General features: G+C 44.0%; 1 protein-coding gene across 3 annotated transcripts in view; it reads right to left on the reverse strand.

The window, feature by feature from the left end:
- Positions 1-353: 353 nt before the first annotated feature.
- Positions 354-24,930, reverse strand: part of LOC120991398 (trichohyalin-like) — a 76,660-nt gene continuing 52,083 nt past the window's right edge. For all 3 annotated transcript variants that reach the window (XM_040420216.1, XM_040420215.1, XM_040420214.1), the window contains 8 exons: positions 22,585-22,716; positions 19,895-20,124; positions 17,842-17,989; positions 16,238-16,321; positions 14,544-14,746; positions 7,019-7,097; positions 4,611-4,820; positions 354-828 (listed from right to left, as the gene is read on the reverse strand). In XM_040420216.1, the coding sequence (XP_040276150.1) occupies positions 772-828; positions 4,611-4,820; positions 7,019-7,097; positions 14,544-14,746; positions 16,238-16,321; positions 17,842-17,989; positions 19,895-20,124; positions 22,585-22,716 (1,143 nt within the window). In that variant the 3' untranslated portion in view covers positions 354-771. The remainder of the gene's footprint in view (positions 829-4,610; positions 4,821-7,018; positions 7,098-14,543; positions 14,747-16,237; positions 16,322-17,841; positions 17,990-19,894; positions 20,125-22,584; positions 22,717-24,930) is intronic.

The raw sequence follows: 24,930 nt of genomic DNA on the forward strand, positions 1-24,930 counted from the left end.
AGGCTACTTTCACACTCGCGTTTGGTGCGGATCCGTCATGGATCTGCACAGACTGATCCGCACCGATAATACAACCGCCTGCATCCGTTCAGAACGGATCTGTTTGTATTATCTTTAACATAGCCAAAAGGGGGCGGATCCTTTTTCTATTGTGTCAGTGAAAACGGATCCGTCCCCATTGACTTACATTGTGTGTCAGGATCCGAATCCGTTTGCCTCCACATCGTCAGGCAGACACCAAAACGCTGCAAGCAACGTTTTGTTGTCCGGCTCAAGAGCGGAATGGAGACGGAACGGAGGCAAACTGATGCATTCTGAGCGGATCCTTTTCCATTCAGAATGCATTAGGGCAAAACTGATCTGTTTTGGACCGCGTGTGAGAGCCCTGAAAGGATCTCACAAACGGAAAGCCAAAACGCGAGTGTGAAAGTAGCCTAAAAATCGGTTCCATTCTTCTAAACAGGGCTTGTATAAATCCGCGTGCTTCCCGCCAAAGCAGCGCCATTCAGATGAATGAAAGCGATTTTCCATTTTCGGCCTGGTGTGAAGGCTCCCTTACGCTTCTCCAGAGTGAACCTGCACACGTTGGAGGATGCTGCTGTTCTAGACTGGTGAATGTACGGAAGGAATCAGCAAAAATTAGTAGAAATTAGTTAAGTAAAATAGACATTTTGTATATATTGGCACTTTGTGGCCCCAAGGGATGAACGGCTTCTCATCGCTATTGCTTCTAACCCTGATGTTTCACTTTCTCTCGTGACCCGACAGCATTCATTTCCTCATATATCCTTGAGTCTGTGATATGGATCGTTCCATTATAATTGGTCTCTGAAATAAAGACATTTGTTTTTGGAATTATTTCATAAAAAAAAAAAATGGAATAACAAAATTGTTATATTTTTACTTCTTCCCCCTTCATGCTTTTCTTTTTCATTGTTGCATTTCAAGAATTATAACTTTTGTATTTTTAACCGTATGAGGGCTTGTTTTTTATTAACTTTTATTAACTCTTTCTGGGGGGGATGGGAAAAAAACAGCAATACTGCCATTGAGTGTTTTTAAGTTATAAAGTTAGCGACAGTCACTTTGTGGCATAAATAACATGATAAGGTTATTATCTGGGTCAGTACGATCATCAAAGGGTTTGTATGTAGGGGGTTTATTTTTTTCAATAGAAAAAGGTGTATTTTTTAACTTGGATATTTTTTTATGTAATTATATAATTTGCCAAAGTCCAAACTGAGTGTGCTTATATAGAACCTACCAGTAGCCATTTGACTCCAGGAGAAGTATACACTGCGTGCAGAATTATTAGGCAAATGAGTATTTTGACCACATCATCCTCTTTATGCATGTTGTCTTACTCCAAGCTGTATAGGCTCGAAAGCCTACTACCAATTAAGCATATTAGGTGATGTGCATCTCTGTAATGAGAAGGGGTGTGGTCTAATGACATCAACACCCTATATTAGGTGTGCATAATTATTAGGCAACTTCCTTTCCTTTGGCAAAATGGGTCAAAAGAAGGACTTGACAGGCTCAGAAAAGTCAAAAATAGTGAGATATCTTGCAGAGGGATGCAGCACTCTTAAAATTGCAAAGCTTCTGAAGCGTGATCATCGAACAATCAAGCGTTTCATTCAAAATAGTCAACAGGGTCGCAAGAAGCGTGTGGAAAAACCAAGGCGCAAAATAACTGCCCATGAACTGAGAAAAGTCAAGCGTGCAGCTGCCAAGATGCCACTTGCCACCAGTTTGGCCATATTTCAGAGCTGCAACATCACTGGAGTGCCCAAAAGCACAAGGTGTGCAATACTCAGAGACATGGCCAAGGTAAGAAAGGCTGAAAGACGACCACCACTGAACAAGACACACAAGCTGAAACGTCAAGACTGGGCCAAGAAATATCTCAAGACTGATTTTTCTAAGGTTTTATGGACTGATGAAATGAGAGTGAGTCTTGATGGGCCAGATGGATGGGCCCGTGGCTGGATTGGTAAAGGGCAGAGAGCTCCAGTCCGACTCAGACGCCAGCAAGGTGGAGGTGGAGTACTGGTTTGGGCTGGTATCATCAAAGATGGGCTTGTGGGGCCTTTTCGGGTTGAGGATGGAGTCAAGCTCAACTCCCAGTCCTACTGCCAGTTTCTGGAAGACACCTTCTTCAAGCAGTGGTCTGCATCCTTCAAGAAAAACATGATTTTCATGCAGGACAATGCTCCATCACACGCGTCCAAGTACTCCACAGCGTGGCTGGCAAGAAAGGGTATAAAAGAAGAAAATCTAATGACATGGCCTCCTTGTTCACCTGATCTGAACCCCATTGAGAACCTGTGGTCCATCATCAAATGTGAGATTTACAAGGAGGGAAAACAGTACACCTCTCTGAACAGTGTCTGGGAGGCTGTGGTTGCTGCTGCACGCAATGTTGATGGTGAACAGATCAAAACACTGACAGAATCCATGGATGGCAGGCTTTTGAGTGTCCTTGCAAAGAAAGGTGGCTATATTGGTCACTGATTTGTTTTTGTTTTGTTTTTGAATGTCAGAAATGTATATTTGTGAATGTTGAGATGTTATATTGGTTTCACTGGTAAAAATAAAATAATTGAAATGGGTATATATTTGTTTTTTGTTAAGTTGCCTAATAATTATGCACAGTAATAGTCACCTGCACACACAGATATCCCCCTAAAATAGCTAAAACTAAAAACAAACTAAAAACTACTTCCAAAAATATTCAGCTTTGATATTAATGAGTTTTTTGGGTTCATTGAGAACATGGTTGTTGTTCAATAATAAAATTAATCCTCAAAAATACAACTTGCCTAATAATTCTGCACTCCCTGTATAGTGGGCTCAGCATGCATGTTGGTACTTGCATCCCTGGATCTGATGAAAGCTGTCACTGCACCGGACGGGGTTAAAAGCAGAGTGTGCTTGGCGTGCATGCTGCACCTGCATTCCCTGGACTTTGTGTGGCTATCATGGCCCATAAACAGGTAGGAACTAGTGTTAGGGACCACTCCATAGAGGCGACCTTGACGTGGTGAGTGGCTTATTACGCTTTGGCCAAAATGTACACCAATGCCTCATCCAGCATAGAGGCAGGGCAGAGTGCTGGTTGCAGAGTGCTATTGCATTTGTGTCTTTTTCTTTGTATATGTATTTCGCCATAGCAATGTGCACCTACATATAGGGTTGTGCTGATTGAATCCCCCACATTTTTTCTTAATTATATAATTTATGTAATCTTTTCTTAACCACTTATTCATCCCACAAGGGGACTTTGACTTGTGATCCTTTAATTGCTCAAATAGTACACCGTACTACTTATGTAATACAGTGTAATAGGGCATTCACTTTATTAGGCCACTCGCTGCAGTGTACACAGAATGAGATTATGAGGTGCCGATGTCTCTCTCTAAACAATTTAGGTGCCGCAGTCATTATTGACTGTGGCATGTAAGGGATTAAACGTCCTGGATTGCTGCTTCTGCTGATCTGGGCCATTACAGCAGGAGTCATATGAGACAGGGCCAGGGAGTGTAAATGTTATTGTAACAGCGGCTGCTGTGCGCCACTGTTCCCCTGCTTACCGCCGAGGTCCCGAGGGCCATGTTCAGCGGTGATCTGCTGTCAGTGCTTCCCATTCACCGCTGCAGTCCTGGGCTCTGTCTGTGTAGGTACTGTTGTTCTGGGATCTGCTCCACAGTTCCCTCTCAGCCCTGGCCACAGCATGCTTGCTGCTTGTTTCCTGCAGAACTTTCTTAAGGGCCGGAGCGCGTCACTTCCTGTGCTTTATGGGTTAGGTCATGTGACCTCGCTGACCAATCGTAGCCCTCCAGCACATATATAAGTGGCTCAGCCCCCTTCACAAATGCCTCAGTGTTAAGGTCCTTTTGTCCTGCTAAGGTCCCTGACTCATACTTGTATTCCTGGACTACACTACCAGTTTGATCCCTGCCTGCTTGCCTTGACTCTCCTCTTGCTGACCCGGGTTGCCTGACCTGTACCTGTGCCGCTTGCCCTGACCTATTTCCTGTCTGACTTCGCCTCTGCCTCATCCTTCGGTCCTGCACTGTTGCTCCTGGTTACGACTCAGCCTGCTGACAACTCCTGTACCTCTGGTACCTTTGTCAGGCACCTCCTGGTCCGGCTAGACCAGCTGCCTCATGTGCCTATCCCCCTCAAGAAGTAGCGACCTGGTGTTCCCCTCAGGAAAGTCTATCCCCACCATCAGGGGTACTGTGAAGATCGAGGGGTTCACTTAGACAACGCCCTTAGAGGAGGTAGGACACGTTGCACAGAGGGTTCACACCCGCTGGTTCGTGACAGTTATCATGCCTGGCCCTGTCAATCAAAGTGCAGAGAGCGTGGCAGTTGCAGAGAGAACCATGCCTCTGGGTGTAATTGCAATGCCCTTGTTGCTCCTAAAGGCTGCTGGAGGTACAAACGTTGATGTGAAAGAAGCCTAACCCAAACTCAACGCAAAAGTGACATCAAAAAGTTCCATCATAATACATTATTTATTGCCGTGCTGTAGAGTGTCCACTCAAACAATTTCAAAAGAGAAATGGTAAAAGAACAAAACCCACTACTTTTTCACTTACTTTCTCTCGGTACGAGCCTCCCATGTCAGTCCTTAGCATACTCAGATCCTCCATGCTCCTACCATGGTATCCTCCATTATCTGCCCGCAGTTCCTTCACTCTCCCTTGTAAATTGCGCAGAATCTTCAGTGCACTGAAATCATGCTGCGACACTGCACCATTGAGTGATGGGCTGGAGGCTGACCGCAGATGGGAACTGTCTTTCCTTTCCTGTCAACAAGAAAATCTTCTGTCACTAAATGGCTGTGAGATATTTCTGGTACACAATTCATGATTCTTGTCATATTCAAATCTGAATAACATTTTCCTTTCATTCAGCAGATGTGTGCATGAAAGAAGACCTTAAAATAGCAGCCATTGCTTTTATCAGTTTCTGAAAAGAAAATTTAAAAGTGACAGTCAATATATAATGCTTATAATAAGAAGGCAAATGGTGTCCTGAGGGATCTCCTCACAGACCTGGTCCCAGTGATTTTCATTTGGATTCAGGTCTTTGGTACTTGAGGATCAGTTATTTGCATCAATGCCTTTGTCATCCAGGAACTGTCCACACACTTGGCCATATCCAGGCATTGTCCTGACAGGAGGAGCCTAGGATCCACCAGCAGAGGGTCTGACAATGACTGAAGATTTCATCCCAATACCGAAATACAGTCAGAGTACTGTTTGTTATCACATGGAGTTTTGTTCGGCTCTCCCACTGATGGCCAAATTGGTCATACTAGATGATGTTGCAACCAGCATAACATCACCTTGACGTCTTCAGGCTCTATCACATCTGTCCCATTTGCTCAGTGTGAGCCTGCTCTCATCTGTGAAGAGAATGGGGCACCAACGGTGGACCTGCCAATTTTGGTGTTCTCTGATGAATGGCAATCAAGCTCCACGGTGCTGGGCAGTGGGTACATGTTCTACTATAGGACATCAGGCCCTCGTGAAATCTGTTTCTGACAGTTTGGTTAGAAATATGCAGATCTGTAGCCCACTGGAGGGCTCTGACAGTGCTCCTTATGTTCCTCCTTACACAATGGAGGAGAAACTAGCCCTGATGTTGGGCTGACTCCATGATGTGGTCCTGTCCAGGTATCCTCATAATGGCCCATATCCTGGTATCATCTCCATGCTCTTGAAACTATACTGGGAGACAAAGGAAACCTTCTTGCAACGGCACGTATGGATGTGCCATCCTAGAGGAGCAGGACTACCCATGCAACCTGATTGGACTGCAGGTACCACCTCATGCTTCCAGTAGTGACAAGGGCACTAGTAATTGTCTGTGGTCACCACTTGCAAAACCATTCCATTTTTGGAGGATGTCTTGCTGTTCCCTCTCCAGTGCAATTATTGTCACTTTCATTTGCACCAAAGGAGACACAGATTCACAATCACTTATGCTTCTTTACCGGACACATTGATATCCCTGAAGCTTAAGTGACTTGTGGTTATACTGTGATGCTTTAAAGGGGTTATCCCATGAGTAATGTAAAAAATGAATATCAGACATCATATAGTACATTACAATCTCTTTCTAACAAAGCTAGAACCAGCACTGTACCTCACATGGATCCAGAGATCTCCTCATTCATTGTTGCAATTGTTCTGCTACCTTTATTTCAAGCTGGAAGCTCAGGAGGTGTGCACTTTCTCAGGGTGCGTCTCCGTTCTTTTGCTGCTTGTGGCAGTTAGGGTCCATTCACACATCCGTAGTGCATTGCGGATCCGCAATACACCCGGCCGGCACCCCCATAGAACTGCCTATTCTTGTCCGTAATTGCGGACAAGAATAGGAAATGTTCAATTCATGCCCCATAGAGAATGAATGGGTCCGCACCAGTTCCACAGAATTGCGAAACGGGTGCGGACACATTCAGGGATGCGTGAATGGACCCTTAAAGGATGGAACTGAGCATGTATGTCAACCTCAGTGGGCTGGACAGGGAATTTAGAAAAAGGTCCAGATCCAAGTGCTGGTTAGAAAAATGTAGAATACGTTTCAATTTTTAGAGCACACCAAAAAGGCTACCTTGAGAAAAACAAAAAACCCATTGAGATATATTTAAAAGAAGCACAAACCTCTGCTCTAACTTCTGATTTACTGATACATGGTCATCTGGGTGGAAATAGTTTTGGTCCAGGATTATTAAGGATTCATTTAATATGTTTATTAGAAAAAAAAAATCTAATTTTGAAAAATATTGACACAGACCCTCAACAGGGGGGGGATTAAAAAGAAAAACTGTGCACGAAAAGCGTTGTTGCTCATAGCAACCAATTAAATTAGATTTTCCAAAAAAAATCTAAAATCTTATTGGTTGCTATGGGACTTTTACTTTTTCTTTGCACTAGTTTTGATACCTTCATTTGTGGTCAGTTGGGGGTATGTAATCCCACCAGAAGCAGGGGCTTACCAAGGACAATCTCCGGACAACCGATCCAGTTCTCTCTGGGTTCCTGTGACTTTCTGAGGCTTTACTCCTAGACAAACTCCTGCACAAAATATACAGAAGACAACAAATGAATGATTTATGTGGAAGGAATCGGTATGTATAGCCAGGAAAGGTGAAACCATTATCAAGTTGTGTTACATAATAGTTAATGCTCAATGCTATGCTTTCTGTGGGAAACATTAGTGAGTTAATAACAAGTAGTAAGAGCTATTCTCACAGCCATTTTACCGGAAAATGTGGCTTTGTCTTATTTTGTGAGGACAGAGTTTGACGATTCATGGTAACGGCTCATGGCATCAAGAACACGATTGACAAATTATTTAATAAAACCATATGCTCCCCATGTATAGTGTAACACTGCGTATGGTAAATGTAACACCATGACTGGTAAAATACTGGAGGGGCTGTATATCTCATCCAGATTGTTCAGATCGGTGAGTTAAAAAGAATCCAGGAAAGCTGGGTTGTTTCAGCTAAGTGTACAGTCGTGGCCAAAAGCTTTGAGAATTACATAAATATTGGAAATTGGAAAAGTTGCTGCTTAAGTTTTTTTAATAGCAATTTGCATATACTCCAGAATGTTATGAAGAGTGATCAGATGAATTGCACAGTCCTTCTTTGCCATGAAAATTAATTTAATCCCCAAAAAACCTTTCCACTGCATTTCATTGCTGTCATTAAAGGACCTGCTGAGATCATTTCAGTAATCGTCTTGTTAACTCAGGTGAGAATGTTGACGAGCACAAGGCTGGAGATCATTATATCAGGCTGATTGGGTTAAAATGGCAGACTTGACATGTTAAAAGGAGAGTGATGCTTGAAATCATTGTTCTTCCATTGTTAACCATGGTGACCTGCAAAGAAATGCGTGCAGCCATCATTGCGTTGCATAAAAATGGCTTCACAGGCAAGGATATTGTGGCTACTAAGATTGCACCTCAATCAACAATTTATAGGATCATCAAGAACTTCAAGGAAAGAGGTTCAATTCTTGTTAAGAAGGCTTCAGGACGTCCAAGAAAGTCCAGCAAGCGCCAGGATCGTCTCCTAAAGAGGATTCAGCTGCGGGATCGGAGTGCCACCAGTGCAGAGCTTGCTCAGGAATGGCAGCAGGCAGGTGTGAGCGCATCTGCACGCACAGTGAGGCGAAGACTTTTGGAAGATGGCCTGGTGTCAAGAAGGCCAGCAAAGAAGCCACTTCTCTCCAAAAAAAACATCAGGGACAGATTGATCTTCTGCATAAAGTTTGGTGAATGGACTGCTGAGGACTGGGGGCAAAGTCATATTCTCCGATGAAGCCTCTTTCCGATTGTTTGGGGCATCTGGAAAAAGGCTTGTCCGGAGAAGAAAAGGTGAGCGCTACCATCAGTCCTGTGTCATGCCAACAGTAAAGCATCCTGAGACCATTCATGTGTGGGGTTGCTTCTCATCCAAGGGAGTGGGCTCACTCACAGTTTTGCCCAAAAACACAGCCATGAATAAAGAATGGTACCAAAACACCCTCCAACAGCAACTTCTTCCAACAATCCAACAACAGTTTGGTGAAGAACAATGCATTTTCCAGCACGATGGAGCACCGTGCCATAAGGCAAAAGTGATAACCAAGTGGCTCGGGGACCAAAACGTTGACATTTTGGGTCCATGGCCTGGAAACTCCCCAGATCTTAATCCCATTGAGAACTTGTGGTCAATCCTCAAGAGGCGGGTGGACAAACAAAAACCCACTAATTCTGACAAACTCCAAGAAGTGATTATGAAAGAATGGGTTGCTATCAGTCAGGAATTGGCCCAGAAGTTGATAGAGAACATGCCCAGTCGAATTGAAAAAGAAGGGCCAACACTGCAAATACTGACTCTTTGCATAAATGTCATGTAATTGTCGATAAAAGCCTTTGAAACGGATGAAGTGCGTGTAATTATATTTCACTACATCACAGAAACAACTGAAACAAAGATCTAAAAGCAGTTTAGCAGCAAACTTTGTGAAAACTAATATTTTTGTCATTCTCAAAACTTTTGGCCACGACTGTAGTTTGCTGAGGCACTTTTCTTTAAAGTGTTGTATGGGCCTGTATTTTTATGGAATGGCAGGTTGGTGTTGGTAGAGGGACGGTTATCCCCCAACATTAGTAACCAAGAGGGCGAGGTCTCAAGTGGCTTTATTAGGAAAAACTCTCTCTGCATTTTTGAAAAGACCAGGAACACATTTAGGCTGAAACTCAATAGGGAATTATGCAACACAGTACAAATGGTGTGGCATTTTTTTGCGTTCATGGCATTTTTCTCAATGCAGCACTTGTCAAACGTGCAACCAAAAAATGCCACAAAAGAATAAACGCTGTAATAAATGCTTGAAATGCATGACTTTTTTTAAAAGTCCAAAAAACTGCCATAAAAATTGTGTGTGAAGTAAGCGTCTGGCAAGCTACTGTATACTTAATAAACGCCTAATTTTTATATACCGGCTATAGATGCTGAAATGCCAAACCACTGCCAATTAATGATATACCTATTCCCAAGGTCGCTATTAGTGTTCGGCAAATCGAAGCCAAACAAATTGACTTCAATCCGAATTTCAGGAAAAATTTGATTTGCTGCAAACCCGAATTTCCTCGCGCTTCGTGGTAACTAATCAATTTTTCCTGAAATATCGGTAAAAAAATTTTTAATACTCACCTCATCCAATTGCTTATAGAGAGGCCGTCGTGGCCATCTTGATATAAGATACTGCATGAAATCTCGTGTGGGGTGAAGTGTGACGACATCACGTCAGCGGTGACGTCACTGCGCCTGGGCAGTGGGATGACGTCAACATGTCACCACGCGAGTGTCTTGTCTTCAGCGAAGATGTCCTCTACGGCTTCTCCATGAGCAAATGGTTAAGGTGAGTATGTATTTTTTTTTTAACCTGATGCGGCATCTGAGGGATTCAATGACGAGGGGCAGTGCAATCCCCATCATTGCGCTTGTTACATACAAAGTAATGCACTTCATGACGAAGTAATTTGTCAGAAATCGAATTTCTTTGTGAAATTCGGCGAAGCAGCCAAACTGAATTTTTCAGAACTTCGCTCATCACTTGTTGCTATGAACATAAGACATCTGCTGTCAGATCAATCAGTTCTGGTGAGATCCGTGAAAAAGATAATGTCTACAGATTATTACAGACATTACGTTTTTTATGGGCCTTCATCGGTTCAATTCCTCCAAAATTAGCTGGGTCTGGTAAGGCTAATTTCACACTAGCGCTTGACAAATATGCCGAGTTGCGGCCAGATCTCTGCCGGTTTCAATTACTCCATATAATGGCCTCATTAAGACAAACCAGTGTATGCTACGGTACATACAAATAACACAGATTACACACAGTGATATACTGACACAATAGCGCATTACTTAGATACCCTTGTGTGTATGGTCCCGATACCAGTGTACATCCTAAAAGTGAAATTTTATTAAAATCCTGTAAGAATCTGGGCTAATCTTCGTGTCTATAGGCTCCTTTCCTCTGCTTATTGTTTGCCGGCAGTAGATCGAGCCATCTAAATGTCTAAACAATGATTCTGTATGGAGAGAAGCGATGGCATTAGTGATCGCTCCTCCCCATACTGTGGAGGAGATCACTACTTGTAAATGCAGAGGTCTCCTTCACTGACGGGCAGTCAGGCGATTGCTAGGAAGGAACACTTCTTTCCTGACAATCGCTTGCTACATCGGGCCATGAAAAGAGGCCTTATGACTTTCTCCATACAACTACAGTTATGAGTGATGTTAGCGATGCTGATATGAGAATATACAACATTGGGGGACATTTATAACTGCACAGAGATCCTATAGCGGGGCTGAATTTACCTACATTAGACCTACTGTCTAACCTACCAGAAAGTTTACCTAAGCTGCTTAAAGGGGTTCTCTCACTTCAGCAAATGGCATTTATCATGTAGAGAAAGTTAAAGGGGTTATCCAAGACCTAAAGCATTAGTTAGATAGCCTTTATGTCACCCCCAAACAAATTTTGAGCTCAGCCCCATTCGCGCTCTCTGAATTGCGGTCATGTGACCCGCCAGCCGACCTCTCTCCACAACATCCACTGCAATGAGTAATCGGGTCCCAAGATGCACAGTGCTGAAGTCGACGGAACGTCATCAGCACTGCTTCCACGCCCCCTTGCTGGCCCTCCCCATCATCCTCCCTTGTGTACGTCCTTTGTTCCCCACTCCTCCCCTGTTTAATCCTACTCTTTCCTGCTCCTCACCATCAACCTTCCTTCTCACCGCCACTGCCTCGCTCCTCCCCGCCAACCTTCCTTCTCATCGCCACTGCCCTGCGTGTTCGCAAGCTGAACACAAGGATTTACCTACAACCCACGAGCTGCAGCACTATTCGTGACTGCAGCTGAGCGATTCACCTGGTCCCCTCTTCTGCTGTATATGGTGGGTAGCTGAATAAGTAAATAAATTTATATATATATATAAAAATAATTTTATAAAAAAATTTTTGTTCCTGTATACAACTGTATTTATTTATTCATACTGCTACCCACTGCATACAGCAGAAGAGGGGACCAGGTGAAGCGCTCAGCTGCAGTCATGAATAGTTGACATATAGTGGAGCTGTTAGTGTCCCTCCTATCATGACTAGGGGTGACCGACTCGTATCTGATGGCTTCTCAGGATTGAAGCCCTCACCACAAGGCCTCCATATTACAAACCTGACTTTCGTTGGATCCCAAACAGAACCTTCATTGCAAGACCATACGGTTTCTCGTTCACAACACCACTGCAATGGCAGAACACCTAATGGGCGCAGTTACACCAAATTTCCTTCAGCCCTTACGTAACCACTGCGCCCAACACCTATTAACAGCTCAAAGCAATTTGTTGACACGACCATCCTGCTTTCCCCCAGTCCAATGATGCTCCCCTCCCTCAAAGTCTGTGAGTGCATTATAGACACATGTCTATCAGTCAACAATCTCTCACCAACAGGTACACTTCCCCAAAGTAGCCTCTGAGAGCCTTTTTATGAGGCAACTGGGGAAGCACTTACACCCTGCTGTGGCAAGACTCAGGGTCTATTCAGACCACACATGTAATCATTTACTAATCTGCCTGACACACAGCTGCAGGCTGAGTTTTGCAGCAATCTGAAATTTCTATATAGGTGCAAATATTTTTTTGTCAATGGGTGTAGCTGCCTAGATCTATGCATACGTGTGCACTTGGTTGTTACAGATCACACCACCATCTTCTTTTAATCTGGCCTTTATAAATGCCCCCTTAGTTTCTATGAACATGCAGAAGTGTTATATGATGGATAACTACAACTATATCCAACTATGTAACCAGTTACCTTTCTCTTAGAAAATCCATCTTACATCTGTAGGAATAAACAGCTACGTAAATACAAAGTGCCACAGAGCGTAAGCAACAAGGTAAAAGAAAAAAAAGAGAAAGTGAAGCAATTTAAGACACGCAGTCATGGCAAGGAACGATTCAGCCGCCATTCAAAGATGTCTGTTTTTGGATGAAAAATAATCATCAATGGCTTGTTCGTGCTGAATTTATGGAAGTTACTAAGAAAAGTGATGTCATCTGATCACCAGCAATCAGTCAAGATGATGCTCTGATTATACAAAGAGGATCTGAACAACGAGAGAGGAATGTGGTCGACTCCTCCACTTTTTCTTTGATAAAATGCATTGTCTGGTTAAGATAATTCCTTTTTGAATGACCTATTAGGGAATAGTGAGTTAAAAGAGGAAGGGGGTCCTGCTTGGGCTGAGAGGAACTACAAAGAGCAGCACCTCCTCCCACATTAGCTTATGGACCTTCCGACTGAAAACCCGCGAGGAAGCACGTGAAGAAGATGAAGGCATTTCTCCATATGCCCTTAAAGAGGACCTTTCACCACTCCTCCTGACATGCCTGTTTTAATAGCTTCATGCATTCCCCATGTAATAACAATTCTGGAACATCTATTCTTATGGCTGTCTGTATGTTGTGCCATTCCTTTATTATTTCTACTAGAAGTTATGAATAATTGCTAGCAGTCTGCAGTAAGGGTACAGAGGGGTGGTAACAAGTTAGGGGGATGTCCCTGCACAGACTCACTCTATCCAATCAGTGCTGCTATTTTCAGACTGTGCAGTGACACCCCCCCAGCTTGTTACCTCCCCTCTGTACCCTTACTGCAGACTGCTAGCAGTTATTCATAACTTCCAGTAGAAATAATAGAGGAATGGGACAACATACAGACATAAGAATAGATGCTCCAGAATTGTCAGTATGTGGGGAATGCATGAAGCTATTAAAACAGACATGGCAGGAGGAGTGGTGAAAGGTCCTCTTTAACAATCAAATCCCATCCAGTATTTCCCAACAGACTGTCATGTCACTGGCAGGCAGAGCATTCACCTAAGTGTATTACTGTATAGTAACATACATAGCCACACACGTATGTCAACTTTTCTGTCTTTATTAAAATAAAATCAGATAATTTGGTTTTAGCCAAATCCATAAAAAGACAAAAAAAACCTGAAATTAAATCCATATTAAGTAAATCGAAAGATGAATTAGTCTTTTTTCACTGCGACACATTTTGGTAAACCACTGTGCCCACAATAGGAAGATAACAAACGTTTCATATACCTTCTGTATGAAATACGCATCCCTTCCCCAGGTGCCCCATGTCACACTACATCTCTTGTGTTGTTGTGGTGGATGTGCGTCTCTGCTGTGTACCATAGAGGTCACACCCCTTAAAGGGGTCGTCCGCTTTTTACTATTGATGACCTACCCTCAGGATAGGTCATCAATTTCAGATCGGAAGGAGTGTGAATCCCGGCACCCCCGCCGATCAGCTGGTTGAAGAGAAAGCAGCGCTGCCTTCTCTGCTCGCCTCAGAAATTGCAGTGGTGAGGAGGTGTAATTACAAGTATGGCGTCCTCATTCACTTCTGTGGGAGGGCTCTGTAATATTCACTTGAATCGAATGGGGGCGCCATACTTGTAATTACACTATTCACCACTGCAATTGCAGCGTCGAGCAGGTAATGAGCACTGCCTTCTCTTCAAACAGCTGATCAGTGGGGTGCCAAGAGTTGTACCCCGCCATTCTGATATTGATGACCTATCCTGAGGATTGGTCATCAATAGTAAAAAGTGGACAATCCCTTTAAGGGCAATTTCACTCAAGCATATTTACACGAGTGTATTCAGTCCGTAGAACACGCTCCATGTGAGAGAAGTGCTTCCCAGGCTGAACACTGCTCCTGGGATATGAACTGACAGCATTACAATGATTTATAACGGTGTGGGATCCTGACCAACCTCGGATCTACTGAACTGTACTCACATAATGCTATGAGTACAACTCAGTATAGCTGCGCTCAGACTGGAATTAATTATTATAATGCACAGAAGCAGTTTGTCAATGAATGCATTCATTTCTAGTAATCTATTAGCCATAGCATACAGGTGACTTACTTTTCAAGCTCTGCATTAAGTTCCTCTTCAAATTTCCGAGCCAGTTTTGTGGCAGTGTCATCTTTCCATTTGGCCATATTCCTCTGGATGGCTCTCAGCTCATTGTCCTTTTCTCTGAGCTGCTGCCGCATAGACTGGTTCTCGCCTCCATTCGACTCCCTCAGCTGTTCCCGCTGCAGATTTGTGATTTCCTCTATGTGTTCCTGAAAGACCACATCCGAGATGATGTATTATCACATTCATTCGGTCATTCAGCTATATGGGTCAGGAGCGGCAATGCATCAGGTTAGGGCACTTTCACACTAGCGTTTTTCTTTCCCGGCATTGAGTTCCATCCTAGGGGCTCAATACCGGAAAAGAACTGGTCAGTTTTATCCCCATGCATTCTGAATGGAGAGCAATACGTTCAGGATGCATCAGGATGTCTTCAGTTCAGTCTTTTTGACTGATCAGGACGGAGATAATACCGCAGCATGCTACGGTTTTATCTCCGGCCCAAAAAACTGAACACTTGCCTGAAGGCCGGATCTGGCATTTTTTTCTATAGGAATGTATTAGTGCTGGTTCCGGCATTCAAAATACTGCAATTCCGGACCCGTCCTTCCGGTCTGCGCATGCGCAGACCAAAAAAAAGTTGAAAAAACTAAATGCCGGATCCGTTTTTCAGGATGACACCGGAAAGACGGATACGGCATTTTAATGCATTTTAAGACTGATCAGGCATTTTTAAGACTGTCTTACTAATGCCATCAGTTGGCATACGTTTTGCTGTATCCGGCGACGGAACTGCTTGCCGGATCACTCTGCCGCAAGTGTGAAAGTAGCCTTAAAATGTGAAAATAAAAAAATATATATTCAAGGGGTTCTCCAGGAAAAAAGAATTCAAAAACATGTCATTATAATTTAAATAACTTTAATTAGTAGAAAATGCTGGGGTAATCAATGTAGTAATGTTAAAACAGGAAAGAAACCAATACTAAAATATAACTAGGACAAGGCTGGAGAACGGTGTTGGGGGGGGCGCTGTTCTGTTATCAGCCGTGGAAGTGGGAGCTGTAATATATCGTTCCTGGTCAGGCTGAATGGCCGTGACCTGTGCTCAAACAGCCTTGCAGGTTTTGGAAGTATGGACCCACATCTACAGCTGCTTGAAACAGCCAAGGAGTAATTTAGTGCTGTTCCTTAATAAGGCCTATACTCAGCACAGACATCAATATCTCATCGGCAGGGGACGGACACCCTCGTAGATCAGTTGCTCTGCAGTAAATTCGCTTTGGTGGGAGCAATGCTGCAGTAACCAACTCCGGCCACTCCACAACGGACTGAGCAGGGTAAGTTCTGGAGCCGACTTCCAGCACCAGAGCTGGTTATTGGATCCCCAACGATCAGATATTGACGATAGGCCATCAACATTGAAATCCCAGAAAGCCCCTTTAAGCAATACATTTGAGGAGTTTTTTACTCCCCTCCTAGTCCTGTTTTACCAACTCTAATCATTATGAAGGATTCACTCAATGGAATCATCTTTACAAACTGATCAATCGATGCACACTGCCATCTTCTAAAATACCAACTGCAGAACGAGGCAGAGCTGCCCAAAAATTAGTAAAATGAAAAATAAATATCTAAAAACAGCATATGTCAAGTACTTACTGTAGACACTAGTGATCTGGAGGTAGAATTACTGTACTCACCTGTATGAGTCTGTCTTTTAGCATTTCCACAGCTTTCTCCTTCTCTAGCTGCATCAGTTCTTTTAGTTGCTGAAACTCACGTTCCTGTCAGAGACACAAAAGTAACTTTTTTTAGCAAAATGTTAGCTAAAAAGCTAGATACATATAAAATGGTCCTGAATCCAAGGCAAAGAAAAAGAGACATAGTCAATGATTTTCTATCATCAGCAGAAATTGATCAAGGTTTCCCGAGCGCAAAAGTTTAGTACAGAATGTCTCCCCTGTATCAGTGCAATGCTTGGCTAACTTCAGCTGGATATTAACATTACATAACTGTTAGCATATCCCGTCAATCTAGACTGAAACCAACAATCTAATGGGTATAGGCGGCCACACCATTCCCCCAAATCTACTTGGGGAAGATTTATCATCCGCCTACTCCAAGTAGCATTTCTACGCCGACCTTACCACTTTCCAAAAACACGGCATGGAAAGGGTGGGGTGTGGACGGGGTCATCATCCCCAGCACATTTATCATTATATAAGCAGTTTTCTGGCGCAAATGATTGAAATCTAGGCCAGGACTGCCACAGGATGACAAGGCCTGCACCTCATCACAAATTAGATGCACCCTCCCGTTGGTGCATGGGGATATCAAAGCAGATGTCTAAACACTGATCTTGATAAATGACCCCCATTGCACAATTCAACAAGGAGATCAGTACTTCCAGAGGTCCAGAGATGATCTCCCTATGACAATGAACATGAAAACTTGACCACCATGTTTAAGGTCATCAGGATTTTGGGCCCAATGATTTCAACTGCAGTATCTCATAGCTGGGTGTGTTGAAGAGAAGATGCAGGATCGTGGATGATGGAGGCCCCATGAGAAATTCCCGTCTTGCCCTCCCTAAAGCTGCATTTAAAAGCAGCGAGTAGAAGCGGATTTTTCAGGAAGGAAGCGTTCCCTCCCGACAGTCGGCTGCTCGTTAAGTGGATGTGAAGCAGCGCATTTACATGCAGCGATCATCTCCACAGTAAGAGAATGAGTGATCTGCTATTTCTCATCCTCATACATGGCTCCCGGGCAGCAGAATACTGTTTACATACCACAATCTGCTGCCCGGGAGCGATCATTGAGGTGTCGACGTTCATTGAGTGATCTGCGGCACTTTTGAACAGGCCAATTATCGGGAACAAGCATTCGGAGGAATGTTCGCTCCAGATAATCGGGCCGATATTCGGGCAGTGTAAATCCACCTTAAGAGTTTATTTGTGATATTGGGGAAGATTTATCAGAACTGGTGTAAAGGAAAACTGGCTTAGTTGCCCACAGCGACCAATCAGATTCCACCTATCATTTTTCAGAGCTTTGCACCAGTTCGATAAATCTCTCCCATTCCCGTTGTTTCAACAACAAAAAAGAGGATCGATTAAAAAATATCAAAACTTCTTTTACAAAAATATAAAAAATATCCTCTACACATGTCTGTTCCTCTCTTATGATTTGGTTTCTGGAGGCATGGAAAGGGAGAAAGCTGTGGGTTATAAAGCTGGCCACCGGCAGACAAATATCAGTCCGATCTCAGTTAGTGTACATGTCTGGAAGACCACGGGTTACTTACCTTCTCTCTTTGTACAAGCAGTAACGTGCGCTTCTGAGCTTCTACTTCTTGTTGTAATTCGCGAATCAACTGGTTGGTTTCCTCACTTACTTCATGCAGCACTTTCAATGCTTGGTTGGTGGAAGGGTTGGAAGGGTGAGAAGGACTCCTGCAAGACATATGCATGTTACCTATTTATTTTTCAATCTATTTAAGGAAGAACTCCCGCTTAAATTTTTATTCTCTGACCTGCTAGAAAGGTACATGATGTAATCTGCAGTGAATGTAATCTTCTTAGCAGTGTCTGTATTTGTGAGTTATCCCCTCTCTTCTGATCCTCAGCTGTGTCATGTGACCAGCAATCAGACGTTCCAAATAACACAGCATCTTATGTGGGGACAGGAAGTCAGTTTCTCTATGTATTCCTATGGGAGCCTCAATGTCAACCTCATAGGAATGAATAGAGACGTAACTGACTTCCTGTCCTGTGTCAGTTGGAGATCAGAGAGATGGTCACATGACACAGCTACAATAAGAAGAGACGGGATAGGTCACAAATACAGTCACTGATGAGAAGATTACATTCACTACAGATCACATCATGCACCATGCAAATTTTTTGCGGGAGTTCTATTTTAAGTGTGATCTAAAACATTATAACGCTAAAATGCTATAATGGTGTACATAAGGTCTTTAGACCCTTTTCCTTTTTGTTAAGTTGCGGTCTAGTGCTAAAATAAAATAAAAATCTGCCATCAATCAGCACTTAAGTGAAAACCGTATTTTAGTAATGTTTTCATATTTATTAAAAAGGAAAAAAACTTGAAATTTTGCTCTGGGGGCCTCCCATTTCTCTTGTCCACCTGTGGTAAATGTAACTGATTAGATATGATTTGGAAAGACATTGCCCTGTCTATTTAATATCTCATAGCTGACCTAGCAATAACCAAGCCATGAGGAGGAAAGAGCTGCCAGTAGAGTTCAGAGACTGATGTCTGAGGCACTGATCTGGAGACGGGTACAAAAAAAATTGGCCTACATAATTTTTAAATGGAAGATGTTTGGAACAACCAGGACTCTTCCTAGAGCTGGCCGCCCCACCAAACTACTTTATCAGGGGAGAAGGGCCTTGGTAAGAGAGGTGACCAAGAACCCAATGGTCACTCTGACTGAGCTCCAAAGATCCTATGTGCAAAGATCTTCTCAGTAAAAGACACATAAAAGTCTGCAAAAAAAGCACCTAAAGGACTCTCAGATGGTGAGAAAGAACAGTCTGATGAAACCAAGATTGAACTTTTTGGCCTCAATTCTAAGTGTCATGTCTGGAGGAAACCTTATAGTGAAGCATGATGGTGGCAAACTGGAAATATCATGCTGTGGCGTTGTTTTTCAGCGACTTGGACAGGAAGACTGGTCAGAGTTGAGGCAAAGCTGAATGGTGCAAAGTACAGAGATATTCTTAATGAAAACCTGATCCAGAGTGCTCTGGACCTTAGTCTGGGCTTAAGGTTCACCACAAGACAATTACTGTAAGCACACAGCCAAGACAACACAGCAGTGGCTTAGGGACAACTCTGTAAGTGTTCTTGAGTGGCCCATCCAGAGCCCTGACTTCAACCCAATCAAACATCTCTGGAGAGACCTGAAAATGGCTGTCCATTGACGGTCCCTATCCAACCTGACAGAGCTTGATAGAATATGTAGAGAAAAATGGCAGAAAATCGCCAAATTCAGATGTGCAAACCTTGTCACATCATACCCAAGTAGACTGGAGGCAGTAATCACTGCTAAAGGTGCCTAAACCTAAATACTAAGTAAAGGTTTTGAATAATTATGTCAATGTAAGATTTTAGTTTTTCTTTTTCAATAAATTAGCAAAGATTTCAAACATTCTGTTTTCACTTTCTCATTGAGGGGGACTGAGTGCAGATTGAAGGGGAAAACCTTATTTTAGCACAAGGCAACATAACAAAAGAGTGAAAAGGTGAAAGGTTCTGAAGACTTTCCAAATACACTGTATATGGTACACTGCTGTCCTTAGCACCTTTTACAAACACCATCAGCTGCCACTTACTCATGTCTACTTCGTGATGGACTCTGTGCTTTAGTCCTCCCCGGAGTGCACTGCATGCGTTCACAAGCTGCATTGATCTCCCTGGCAAGGGCCCTTTCCGCTCGCTCAGCCTGGGCCATTGCTTCTCGTTCTCTGAAAATGGATTCATTCTTTTCAGCCCTGAGCTCATGCTGCTCTTCCTCCATCTGCTGCAGCCGCTGCTTGAAACGCTCAATGTCCCGCTCCTTCTCCTAATTAATTCACAATCAACTCATATTGATAATCAGAACTTTCATCTATATCAGAGTGATTGACAATGAAAATACGTCTCCAAAGACGGATGAAAGATATTGCATTGAGCTTGGCAACCGATAATACTGTACTGTAGGAAAAAATGCTTGTCTTATATATGGGGACTTAAGGAGGGTTTACACTGCGCAATGTTACGTCTCGACAGTCAGCTCCTCGTTCAGTGGAGGTGAATCGCTGTCTTTACGTGCAATGATCACCTCCACAGTATGAGAACGAGGTATCAATATTGTGATCGCTTGTCACCATACAGCTGTATTGTTTCTGGGCAGATGATCGCTGTCTAGACAGCACAATCTGCTGCCCAGAAATGATGACTGACGTGCCTTCACAACGGGATCACCCGATGAATGAGCGTTTTGCTTAGGCTACTTTCACACTTGGACGGATCCGTTCAGATAATACAACTGTCTGCATCCGTTCAGAACGGAGCCGTTTGTATTATCTGTAACATAGCCAAGACGGATCCGTCTTAAACACCATTGAAGGTCAATGGAGGACGGATCCGTTTTCTATTGTGCCAGATTGTGTCAGTGAAAACGGATTCGTCCCCATTGACTTACATTGTGTGCCAGGACGGATCCGTTTGGCTCAGTTTCATCAGACGGACACCAAAACGCTGCAGGCAGTGTTCTGGTGTCCGCCTCCAAAGCGGAATGGAGACTGAACTGATGCATTCTGAGCGGATCCATTGCCATTCAGAATGCATTAGAATGCAAACTGATCAGTTTTTGACGGCTTTTGAGAGCCCTGAACGGATCTCGAAAACGGAAAGCCAAAAAGCAAGTGTGAAAGTAGCCTTATTCATCGGGTGATCTGCGGGACATTTAAATGGGCAAATTGTCGGGAAAGAGCGTTCGCAGCAGCCAGACATTTAGGTAGTGTAAGTCCAACTTTAGGCTTAGGGTACCAAGCAGTAGTGCCGGTTTCAGAGTGGTCATTTTGTATTACTTGGTAGGGTATATACAAAGAAGTATCGCCCAGTGAAAATACCATCTCGCTCGTGCTACCTTCTTGAAGTGGCTCCCTATAAGTCAATGTTTGACGTTTTAAAAAGCCTTTGAACATTATAAGGAAAAAAAGGTGCTTACCTCTCATCAGCACAAAGCAGGAGTCCGTATGCCTGACTTACATGCCTTGGACACAGTTTAGGGGAGGAACTGGCTCTACTTAAAGGGGTTGTCGGGTATCCTATATGATGATCTCTTCTCAGGCTAGGTCATCAATATCAGATTGGTCTGACTCCTGGCACCCCCCCCCCCCCCCCCCCAATCATCAGTTTGAAGAGAACACATCACTCATGTGAGCGCGGAGCTCTCTTCACTGTTTACCTTCTTGCTGTCGACATTGCTGCAGCAAGCAGTGTAATTACAAATGTGTACTTGGAATGGTACACAGCAATTGTAGTTACACTCCTTTCCCATTTAAGTGAACGGAGGAGTAGTAGTTACAACGGCTAGCCGCTGCAATGCTGACGGCGAGCAGGTAAAAGTGAAGAGAACGCAGTACTCACATAAGTGCTGCATTCTTTTCAAACAGCTGCTCAGTGGGGGTGCTGGGAGTCGGACCACCGCCAATCTGATATTGATAACCTATCCTGAGCATAGCGATTATCTGACGGTATAAGGTGCTGCTGATTACTTAATGAACGAGCGAAACACTCGTTCAAGCAACGGTTTTTGTCCGGCTGAAACCCAGCATTTATGCCGGAAATCGGCCGGATCACTGCCGGACTTTACTGCAGTCAATGGGGATCCGACGGTAAAGTAGAGGATCCAACAGGCTGCTCTCTGCTGGAACAGCCTGCTGGATCTCCAAGCGGCGATGTGAACATGGACATAGACGCTGTGGCAGTCTGTAGTGGAAAGGACGCGCCCCTTGAGTTGCCAGGCTGAAGATAACCCAGCAGAGCAATTGAAGAAGTGAATGTGGAGCTCTCTGGACCCATGCGTAGTACAGGGCTGGTTCTAGTGTTGGTAGAAAGGTATTGTCATGCACTTTATTTTTTACATCAATCATGGGATAACCCCTTTAAGTGCATTATTTTCACAAAGGGGTTTCCATCGTCATCTTTGTTTTTTTTTTGCGGAATATATTATCAAATAACAAAAAATGATGTATTCTCCTGTTATATCCCCTAGGGTGACAAAGTCATCCTGAAATGTGACCCCTGCAGCAGTGACGTCAGTAAGGTTTACATGTGATGGATCCAGCTAATGATTAATAGTGACATATCAAGATGAGAATCGCGCTGGAGACAGAGAACCCAAAATAACATCACCTCAGGAACAGGCCGAGATCAGAAGGGTGATGGCACCTTCTTGTGTTGTGTTATATCATACTCGGATTATCTAAAAGGTATGCGCTGGTAAACCTCTTTTATATCAGCAGCTTGGTCATACTTGTGCAAGGTCGAGCTGGAGCCTCCGCATCTCCTCTTGTTTCTCTTCTTTCAGGATAGCACGAAGTTCTTCTAAAGCTTCTTGCTTCTCGCGCTGTAGAGATCTCTGGTGAATTTCATGCTCCTGAATTATCTGTCAATAAAAATGGAATCATTAGGCCACGTCCTATTGTCTTAAAATTTCAGGATGCAAAGTTAACGGGGTATTCTCACTTTAGACATTTATGGCATATCCACAGGATATATCCAGAATAGGGGTCCTTGGCACATCTCCATTCAGTGTCCGCCTGGATGCAGCCGCTAAAGGCAGTCTCAGCAAGAAGGAATGGGGTCAGGGGACACTACAGTGACCTTCCACCTCATCTCTGGACCAGCTTGTAAAAATATATTTCTCACATAAGCAAAATGTCAGAGCTGTAGCTATGCTTTCTTTCACCTGGCTCAGTTTGTTGCCCTGTATTTGAATATCTTGGCTCAGGCAAAGTGGCTGGTTGGTGGCCCCTTGGCATTTAGAACCTCGGGCACATGCCTCGCCCCCCCCCCCACCCCAGCTAAGCACTTGAAAATGTTATACCTAAAAAATATTGATTGAAGACTGACAAAAGAGGATATTTCTAGACCACAAAAAATATATCTAATATAATAGTATACGGTAATACAAACAATGACACAATCACTTAGTCCAAAACATAAAGTCAGCCATTTTACCAGCGGTGACCTCCCATAGCTCCCATAACTAATAGATAATCTACCAATGAATACAGACCATACTGCTTCATCCACATCAGAAGAAACCCTCCTGCATAAAGGAGTATAGCAAGTGATGGCCACAAGGAGAGAAAGGCGCTCATAGGGTGAGTGTGTCAGATATATGGTATCCTTCAAATACGGATGAGTTAGTTATGCTCACCAGTCTTGGGTGCAACCCCAATGAAGGCCAACTGGAGAAGTAACAGTGCTGCCGGTTCCGTCCGAAACCTCCTTTGGCAGGGGCCAGACCGCCGACCGGATGATCAATTGCACTGGAGCTCCACTGGACTGTGAAAGTCAAGTGAGCGTGTGGACACAAGGCGCAAAATCACAACCAGGCGTTGAATATATTAATTAAGGTTTATTGGGAGACAACGCGTTTCGGGGTGCTACGGACCCCTTCATCAAGTCTTAGTAGCAGCAGAGGAAGGGATGCAGAGCCCGGCCGTTCACTGTCGGCACGTGGGGCGTCTGATTCACTGTGCGCTTAGGGGTCCATAGCACCCCGAAATGCGTTGTCTCCCAATAAACCTTATTAATATATTCAACGCCTGGTTGTGATTTTGCGCCTTGTGTCCACACGCTCACTTGACTTTCATGGTCCAGTGGAGCTCCAGTGCATAAAGGAGTATGGCATAGCACAGTTAACCAGTAACCCCAAAACACAGCACTTCTGCAGGTACCTTGCTGGGCATGCAGGTGTAAGGGGGAGTCCGCTTAGGTGTATGGCCGTCGTAGGGTACATTAAAATCTTTAGACCCTGCAGGAGGTGAAAACTGTCTCGGGATGCTGCTTCACTTCAGAATCCAATCTTGCCATCTTATGAAAGTAAGAGGGTTGCTCTGGTCGGTGGCATCAGCGCCAAAAAGCAGTGATGTCATTATATAGGGCTCTTGTGATCAGAGACTAATCAAACCAATCCCTTGATTTCAGGGATAAGAATCTCCATCAGGGAAGATTTATATTTCTCGCCCATATTCATTGGGGGACACAGGAACCGTGGGTATAGCTATGTCCTCTAGGAGGCGATGACACTAGTAAAAGTTGTTAGCTCCTCCCCTGGCAGCTATACCCCCTCCAGCCTGGAGAGAGAGCTTCAGTTTTTTCTAGTGTCAATAGGAGGCAAGACCTCCTCCCCTTGCCTCCTATTGGCCCGCGTTAGTAGTTTTTTTTGCTGGCGTACTGCTACGGTCCCTCTGCGCCCTGGCCGACCGACGGACTCCGGTCGGCCATGCGCAACCTGCGCGCGGGGGGGGGGGGTCATGCACCGTTTGAAAAACAGGAAAGGTAGGATCGCAGGTGTCAGTGCACTAGGGGGTTAATAGCAGGCACAAATTATTCCCGCCACTCCCCCCCTGAAGCGCTTGGCCCCACCCCCCTTCCTCAGGGCAGCTTAACCCCTTCTGGCCAGCCACCTCCTGCAGCCTGCTCCAGATATTCTGAAGATTCTGTCTTCAGTACAAGGTGCCTGTAAGTTAAAACAGTTAACCCCTTCCTGCCTCTCTGCCCACTTGTCGTTTGGGCATCCTAGTTTTCTTTATTAAAAAAAACAAAACAAAAAACGAGGTAGATGTGCGTTCATAAGGGTCCCCCCTCC

The sequence above is a fragment of the Bufo bufo genome, chromosome 2 (genome assembly GCF_905171765.1).
Source record: "Bufo bufo chromosome 2, aBufBuf1.1, whole genome shotgun sequence".
Lineage (NCBI taxonomy): Eukaryota > Metazoa > Chordata > Amphibia > Anura > Bufonidae > Bufo > Bufo bufo.